The sequence below is a fragment of the Brachypodium distachyon genome, chromosome 1 (assembly GCF_000005505.3).
Source record: "Brachypodium distachyon strain Bd21 chromosome 1, Brachypodium_distachyon_v3.0, whole genome shotgun sequence".
NCBI classification, from domain to species: Eukaryota; Viridiplantae; Streptophyta; class Magnoliopsida; order Poales; family Poaceae; genus Brachypodium; species Brachypodium distachyon.
Window position 1 is genome coordinate 51,800,204 of NC_016131.3, and position 8,684 is coordinate 51,808,887.

General features: G+C 50.8%; 1 protein-coding gene across 1 annotated transcript; it reads right to left on the minus strand.

Moving 5' to 3' along the window:
- Positions 1–3,642: 3,642 nt before the first annotated feature.
- On the minus strand, positions 3,643–4,776 carry LOC100828757 (NDR1/HIN1-like protein 10). Its single transcript, XM_003561226.4, has one exon. It carries the CDS (start codon positions 4,497–4,499, stop codon positions 3,861–3,863), a length of 639 nt encoding a protein of 212 aa, XP_003561274.1. The 5' UTR covers positions 4,500–4,776; the 3' UTR covers positions 3,643–3,860.
- Between the last annotated feature and the right edge of the window lie 3,908 nt (positions 4,777–8,684).

Genomic DNA, 8,684 nt, shown 5'->3' on the forward strand with positions numbered 1-8,684 from the left:
GGCGTTCGACGAAACGCCCACGCCCACGCCCGTACTCGCGCACATGCCGTGCCTGCGCCGCGCCGTGCCCGCGTCCGTGCCATGCCGTGCCGTGCGCGCGCCCACGCCCGCGCCGTGCTCGTGCTCGCCACGCCAAGGTTACACCGAGTCCGCGCCCGCGCCTGTCGTACCAGTGGCCCACGGGGTCCCACTGATACGGGACACGTGGGTCGCCAGTGACGAAGCCCCATCAGGAAGGACTCCCGGGAAGCGACGAGCCCGGGAAGCCTGCCTCGAGGAGACGACCCCTAGTGAAGCTAAAGCTAAGGGCCGAGTACAAAATGGTCCCGGGAACCCCGGTCCCGGGAAGCCGAAGGAACGCCTCCCGGCAACTAGCGGGTGAGCTAGCCAGGAAGGTGCACCCCAGCAACCCGCGCTCGGGCATGCAGGCGGGGCCCGCAAAACAGTGAAGATAGGATAAGACGGCGGGTGCAGTGCATTTAATGCACCGACAGAAGTCTTATCGGCAGGCCTAGGTTTGTTGAGCAAGGCTAGGGCGACTACCCTACGAACCATTTTTCTACCGTGCACAGTTGACTGGGCGCTGCATGGCGTCCAGCACGGATGAGTAAAATTGTATTCCATGCAGCCATGACACGCGTCTAGGGGACGTGTCACCCTGCATGCATAGCCACCTGTGGTATCCCCTTGTCTATAAAAGGAGGACCAATGACAACGGTCAAATGGTTCAGCTCAGTTGGAACCTGAGTGAGTAAAGCATAGCACAACGTTCACTTAAGTAGCCAACCCGGGAACTCCCCGGGTGATCTGTACGCACTCAAACTTGTGAATACAACTCAAAGCAGGACGTAAGGTATTACACCTCCGGGTGGCCCGAGCCTGGGTAAAACTCTTGTGTCTACACTTCATGTCCATCGCCACGCCGGCGATCGCCTCGCCCTCCAGCGAACCAAAAAGGGGGTGCTTGGCATCCCTAGTGCCGGAGACCGTGCTCCGACAGCACCCCACATCGTCTCACCGCGCCGGGTTGCACCGAGGCCTCGCCCGCGTGAGACGTGCTCGCGTCCTCACCAAGCCGCGCCCATGCCCAATCCAAGCCACGACGCCCCGAAGGCGTTCGACAGTATGCCCGCAAGGCTCGCCGGATCTAAAAAGCATCAAAGCGAACGCCACAAAGCTCCCCTCACCTTCACAAGAGCAAGAAGGGCGTGGCCGACGGCGACGATCTCCCGGAAGAACTTGCAGGCACGATCGACACCTCACTCCAAGCGGCCTCGGGCGTGCTCCACGTCCCCACGAAGACTCGGTGATGAGGAGTTTCCCCGCCCGCGCCTCGGCAACCAACACGATCTCCGTCGAAGAAGAGAAGTAGCTAATGCCCCTGCGGAGCTCCCTACTACACCAAGCCCTCGAAGGAATATCAGGCGCCGCCGAACGCGTCTTCGACACCAGGCAAGCCCAACGAGTATGGTGTGAAGCTCCATAGTGCCCAAGGTCTCCATTTTATAGGTCACCAGAGCCCCTAGGCGTCCGGGCCGGACCAATGGTGCGGCGACACCTCGCCGTCCTTCTCACAAAGGAACAAGACAAGAAGAGGAAGAAATGGGCAAGGGGAGCATCCCCTTTTGCTAAAAGGAGGCCGGCCTAGTCGAAGATGGGCGCCCCTCGCTCGGGCCCCGCGTCCCGGCTGTGCCGACGTCACGCCCGGTAACGAACGTCGCCTGCAAAGGCAAAAGCATGGACCGAACGGTCCCTCCCCGTACGAAGGAGGAAGATGACATGTGGCCGGCCGATCTAGGGCGCCCCGCCTCCGGCCGTTGGATCACCATCACTTAAACCCGAACCGGTATCGGGCCCGGCTGGGCCGCGGCCCCATGGTGAGAAGCGGGCCTGCAAAAAAAAGGAGGGGGGAACGGTGCGCCCGAAGGCGGCCCAGGTTCCAGCCCAACTCACGCCCGCGCGCACGCACGGAGCCGGCCTAGCAGGCCCACGCGGCCGGCTGGGTTTGAGATTTTTGCAAAAAAGCCCGAGACTTTTGGAAAATTGCCAATAAAACCTCGGAAATTTTGGGGAGGCCCGATGGACCCGTGATTTTTGCAAACAAGTCCTCCAGGACATCGGATTTCTCGCAGAGAGGCCCCTAGGAACCTGATTTTTGCTAAAATACCCCTCGGAATTCAATTTCTTGCAGGGAAAATCACCATAGGCATGGAATTTCCCCGAAACACCGCCAAGGCTCCTATTCTTTGCAGGAAAACTGCCAAGTACCTCTGTTTTTCACAAGGAAGCTTGCCAGGGAATTCATCGAAGGCACCTTGACAAATACAAGAACAAGGAAAAAGAATCAAGAGTCCCGCATCGAGGGTTGACCCGAAGGCATTCTCAATGCCTCCAGCTCAAGGGGGCTATTCTTGTAGTAAAATAAAACCCTTATATGGGCCGGGCCGTAAATCCTACGTGACGACGACTAAGTCAACATTTCCCAAGCGTGAGTCAAGATGCCCACGTGGCGTAGTCAATCTTACGTGGAAAAGGGAGACAAGTCAACAAGTCAAACCTCTCATGCCATGGTCAAAGGGAGGAATGAGCTAGAGTAGGGGGCAAGAAAAGTGTAGGGATGAGGCTTTTGGTCCATGGTGGATCATGGACCAACCCTCCCCACATGGTGCACACAAAAGTTATGCACCAAGAAGTTACTTTTACCATTTTGCCCCCACTTTTCTCTCTCCCCCAAGGGTGGCCATGGTATTTTGTCATGGACCCCTAGGCTATAAATACCCCCATGGGGGCATGTATCATTCACTCTCAACTTGAATAAACTCAAGGGGAGAGGGTTAGAGTGCTCCCTCTAAGGTTCGCTCTCGAGCGCCGCTTTCGACTAAAAGTTGAGCGGCTTCGAGGAAACTTTCTAGGAGACTCTAGTTTTGAAGCTTCGAGTTAACCTTGGTTAGCACGGTCTCGAAGGAGAAGTGGTTGGGTTAGAGTTCCGAGAATATCCTAACCTCGATACTTGGAAATACGTGTTCGGTCCAAGTATGAGGCGGCCCTGACAAATCTCTCGCTAAAGGTGTCTTGGGAAGATCTGCTCGGCCCAAGCACTTGTCTAACAACCCCCTCAATACCTTTCCTAACATAGGATTAAGTCGTACCCGCAGGGTCGATCGAACCTATTCAAAAAATATCGACGTGTCAACTTGTCCAAGTGTACGGCGACCTTCGCTATAAGACCGGCGTACACGCCCTACTTTTATACCCGCACTTGTGCCATCGAGCATTGGCACCCCTTAGTATAATTGTTGTCGAGAACAACAACAGTAGGTATTGTGGCAGTTTTTTGCCGGATAGGTGGCTTTGGATGGATCGTTTTTTTTTGTCAGATTTGTTGAATAATATGATTAAAAAAGGATGCGTGCATCATTTTGATGCAGAGGCCGGAGGTTTCATCCTCCTTTTCAAAAATACATAAATAGTTAGGTTACTTTAATAATAAGTTTTTTCAAGCATTTGTAAATATTCCTACAATTAACAAGATTGCAGATGAATGAGCATCTATCCACCTAACCCAGTGCAACATAAGAACAGCAACTGGCCGTGTACCCGGCCGGCTGAGAACCAATAACAATTGCGTAGTTGTCAATAATCAAATCAGTAAGTAAAAATAATATTATTATTATTTTTGACAAGATAGCACTACGTCATTATAAAATCTTGAAGCAAAGAATCGGGAAAGCAGCACGTACATACCACACTTCAAATCGAAACAAACAGACAACGAAGAAAAAAAATCAATTACGCGCAATGATCGAGCACCACACCCACACAAACCCCAAACCAAACTAAACCAATCGACCCATTTGTAGCTAGCAGTTCTTCTCGGGCTTGGCGAGCTTGCATTTGACCTTCTCAAACACCACGGTGGCCGCCCCAGGCTGCACGAGCTGCAGTTTGAGCGGGCAGGTGGCCTCGATCTTGCACTTGGTGTAGCGCGCCGTGTACCTGAACACCCCCGTGAGCACCACTTCCACCTCGAACACCCCCTTCTTCTTCTCATCCTCGTACTCCGCAACCCCGGCGTTCCCCAGCGAGACGAACTCCCCGTCGGCGTCCGTTCCCGTGGTGAGCCGGTACACTTTCGTCTTCCGGGCGCCGTGCTTCTCCCCCTTGTCGCTCACCTTCACGCGGTCGAACTGCTGCCCGTCGAACTTGTACGCCGCCATGAACGGCTCCGTGTTCTTGATGCTCATCGCCCAGTTGGGGTTCTTGACCATCAGCACCAGGGACAGGTTGTACGCGATCGCCGTCGCCGGGGCCGTCAGCACGGTGAATTTGGTCAGTGAGGCGTCCTCCACGGTGATGGAGACGCGGAGGAGGAAAGCGTAGGCGGCTAAGAGGACGGCGAAGATGACGATGACGGCGACGATGGCGAAGCAGATGCAGCAGTACTTGATGTTGTCGCGGGCCCTGTAAGGGACGCAGCTGCAGCAATCGTCGTCGCACATTGTTGCTCTATGCGGTGGGTGGGTTGGGTTTGTTTTTCTTGTTGATTCAGATCTTTGGGGGAGGTGTTTGTGGTGTTTATTGGGAGCTTGCTGCTGCCATTGACTTGAGAATTTGTGCTCTGGCCTGTGTGAGGAATAGGGACCAGAGTACCAGACAGGATGGAAGCAAGCAAAGTATAAAGGTTTTCCTCCCTGTGATTGCAAAGAACTTGCATATGGGACAGCCCAACATGGCGTGTCATCCGGAATTTTCTGCTTTTGTTATTGACACTTGGGAGCAAGAGCATCGGACCTGCATGTTTTGTGTCAGAGCATCTGACATTGTATATGAGAAAAGAAAGAAGACCTCACCTGCTGCCTTCTTTGTTTAGTTCAACTATTTATATATTAAGGCGCCAACTGGCCGGGTAATATCCTTTTGCGCCAATTCAAACGTCAATGTTTAGAGAGGGTATCTCGGGATATTTTCAATCGGACTGGCCGGTAGGCGGGATACTAGTCGTCGCTTTTTAGAAGCACAGGCTCGCTATGTTATACTTATTTCACTGACTTATTTTTGTATGCAAGATCTCTGATCAGAGATTTGTACAAGGAGAGTTAATTGGGGGACTACCGCAAGGATGGAAGAGGGCGCATACAGCTGTTGGATTTTTTTTGACTTTTTTGGTAACTTTTTATTTTCTGTTTTTTGGCTTTTTATTTTATTTTTGAACTTTTACTTTTTATTTTTTCTGATTAGGAGGTTTTAATTTTTCGTCTTTAGTTTTTTTACCTTAGAGGGGAAGAGGATACAGGTCAATAAGAGGTTTCTCGATTTGTATGAACGTGCATCCATTGATGGAGGCCGAGAAAACCTCTCCTTTTCAGAAATAAACAAATCAAACGTCAATGAAGGCGTTTGGCTCGACGTTTTACGGCTGCAAGTAAATTTTCATTGTTGTGTCAACTGGGCTGTAATTGGGTCCTGTAGTATCAGACTTCAACCCCACGCCCACAAAATAGAATGGAGCAGAACACACGTCATTACGCTGACGCTCCAAACATGAGATGTATATCGAAATCTCGCAATACTTAACCGGCTTACGGCTTACCGCTAGTACTACGTTTTCTTTTGCGCTGCGTAAGGAGGAGTGGACATCGTGTTAGCGTCTCTCTCGAATGACACTCACCGATTACTGAATTGCAGTAGATGTTCTTGTTTTTTTTAAGGCTCTCGACTACGGTACAGATGTAGTACCTGAATTCACACAATAACACACTCCTACACCCTATCTCTAGTGTGCAAGCTAGAACTATAAACTCTACCTATTAGAAGCACAATAGATTCCTAGAGCCACCACAGAGTTTATCGGCAATGAACACGTAGCGGTTACCGCTACGGAATAGGCGTGAGTGAGCCAGAGCAACTAAGGGCTTGTTTCGCACTAGTGTTATTGGGGTGTATTTCAGGGTATTAACCACTTCAAATTGCAAAACACTAGAAACCCCGTATAGTTGTTTGGTAGGAAGGGATTAAAGAATTTTATCCCTAGTTTTCCCCTACAAAACACTTCATTTTTGTACCAAACTTAAACACTTCTCATAGCAAAAACACTAGTGTTTGTGTTTTTTGAGAGTTTCGAGTGAACACCAAAAATCTTCAAATACCAAAACACTGGTGGTGACTAAAAAATACACCGGCAACAAGCAAGGCTAAAACCCTGGTGAGACACAGGGAATTCGTCCCAACCAGACATCGAACCCGCTTGGGTTGCATGCACACCGGCGATGCAAGCCAACTGTTCTTGTTCAAGTAGCGACACAAGAGAAAGATGATCGAGAAGAGAGACGTTTCAGCTTGATCCTACTGGATGTCTTGTGCCGTGTTGGACTAGGCCGGAGATCCACTCGGGCCTGCAGTAGCGAGCGTTGAGCCGAACCTTGCGATGTGGCCGGCCCGTATTCCCGTATTAGTCCTTGGACCAGCTCTGGTCGAAGGCGAAGCTGGTCCCGTAGCGTCAGTGTCAGCCAGGTTGCTAACATATCGTTCTTGCGTATTCAATATTGTGGTGTGTTTGGTTCTGGAACAAATCTGTCAAAATATTGATAGCCTATGAAAATTGAGTGTTTGTTTGTTTTGCTGTAAAAAAACTGATTGTTAATGAGTATACATCGATCCCTGCTGCAGACTTTTATCATTTCGTCCAAGTGTGGGCTCGAGAATTTAGTCCTCGAAGTTACAAAGTGTCCGTTCGGTTCCTCGAGCTTGCATTCTATGCCCATATACAATTCGTATACCATATCCTCGTATTTTGATAGCATGCATGGCCACACCTATCAGACCGTATGCTATACCAGCCGACTCCTTTTTTCATAGATAAGCGGTCCACATTTCTTATCTGGGAGGACATCGTGCAGCTTCCGTATCAGCTCGCTGATCTTCTTCCTCCGCACCTGCACCGCACCAACACGTCAAAGTTACCGCAAGTATCTTCGCAACGTAACATGGAATCACCGGTTGCAGATTATACGCCAAGGCGTGTGGCGGTGTGGGTTGGAACTAATGGAATGGGGAGGTGGGGCCGTGGGGGTGGTATGGAACCTTTCAGCGATATTGCTGCGAGGGCGCAGGCTGAACTGGTATTAAGGGGCTGTTTGGTTGCCACCCTGAAAGAATTTTGTATGGCCGGACAGAAGCCGGAGACCAGCCTGAGCCCTGTTTGGTTGCCACCCTGACACACACGGATGTTCGCTTGCCTGGCCTGTGCGGATAGAGCCAGCGATTAGCCGGAGTCAGGCCTCCGATTTTGGTCGCCTGAGCTCAGGCACGTGCGATAAATCAATTACCCGCTCCACGATGCTTCTGCTGCCTCTTCACCCCGTCCGCTCCAGCTGCTACTCACCACACAGACGAAGATCTGTCGATGTTCTAGCATAGTGAGAGTCGAGGTTCCTTCGAGGACGAGCACCATGAGGTCGGTCAATGACAATTTACACGAAGCAAACGCCGCGATTCATGCAAGGCGGAGGGCAGCGGCCGGCCACGAGCTCTGTTTAGGTTCGTGCATCAGTAGGATTTCAGCCATCTACGAGCTCCACAGAGATCGTGAAGGCCGGACATCGATTTCAATTTGTGCTTTGCTGGTTTCTTTGTTCTTCTTTCTAGCCATGAAAGGGGATCTACTTTGACGCGTGTGTTCTTGCGCATTCAGATGCTTTTCTTTGTACTAGTATCAAACAGTAAGGGAATCGATCTTTTCTTCTTGTGTGAAGTAGCAGGAATCGATCTTATGTTGTTCCGTTCAGGAGAAAGATAGAGGAAAGTTAGAAAATTCCGGTAATCAAGTTTAAGACTCTCAGGCACAGGTAACGAACCAAACAACAACTCTCCAGGCTGCCTCGTCAGGCAAAAATTAGATATTCTTCAGGCCAGTGCCAGGCACGGAAATTTCTCAGGCATGGTCTCCAGGGTAGCAACCAAATAGCCCCTAATATCTCCGCCGGCGGCTGCTAGTAGGTAGGCTGAACTGGTGCAGTGGCACCGACGCGCCATTGCCGAGGGAGTCGCGGCGGCGCTTCACTGCAGGTCCGGATGACTGCAGGCTGTCGACAGCGAAGGGAACACCAAGGAATCATCTATCCTAGGTGCCGGCGGAAGAGGCGGCGCCGCCGCCCATCTGTTATCCGACGTCGGGGGATGCCGTAGCCACTGTTGCTGCCGGCCTCATCGTCGGCGCTGCTGCCATCACCCAGCGTACCTTATTCGAGAGCTCCACATCCCTCTTGCACGGACAAATCATATTGAGATAGATTTTTATTTCGTCATCAGATATAAGAGCAAGACCAACGTGGGCTGTGCTAAAAAGCTTCCAAGCGAAGAGGTGTTAAGAAAAAAGAACTTCTTCAACGTGTTAGACTCACTTATGGGACCCACAGACCGAATAAAAAATAAAATTTTGGGATCTTTGCGTCTCATTGGTTCCTAAGCCCCACCAAAGTCAACAGAAGTTAGAACCGGATCAAATTTAGAAATCAATTCCTCAAAAAAATTCTTAGCCAGCATCCGTGCAATGGCTAGAAGCGGTGCTAGTACTACCTTTTCATTTCTTAGCTATGCTTGTTGACAAACGCGGAGTATTAAGGGAGGGTATTTTAGACTTTTCACATGATAAAAAGTTAAAACAAAATAAGAAGGCCCCAATTGCT

What these genes read in the sequence shown, in the direction of transcription:
- LOC100828757 (XM_003561226.4), bottom strand. Translation starts at nt 4,499, where the DNA reads ATGTGCGACGACGATTGCTGCAGCTGCGTCCCTTACAGGGCCCGCGAC.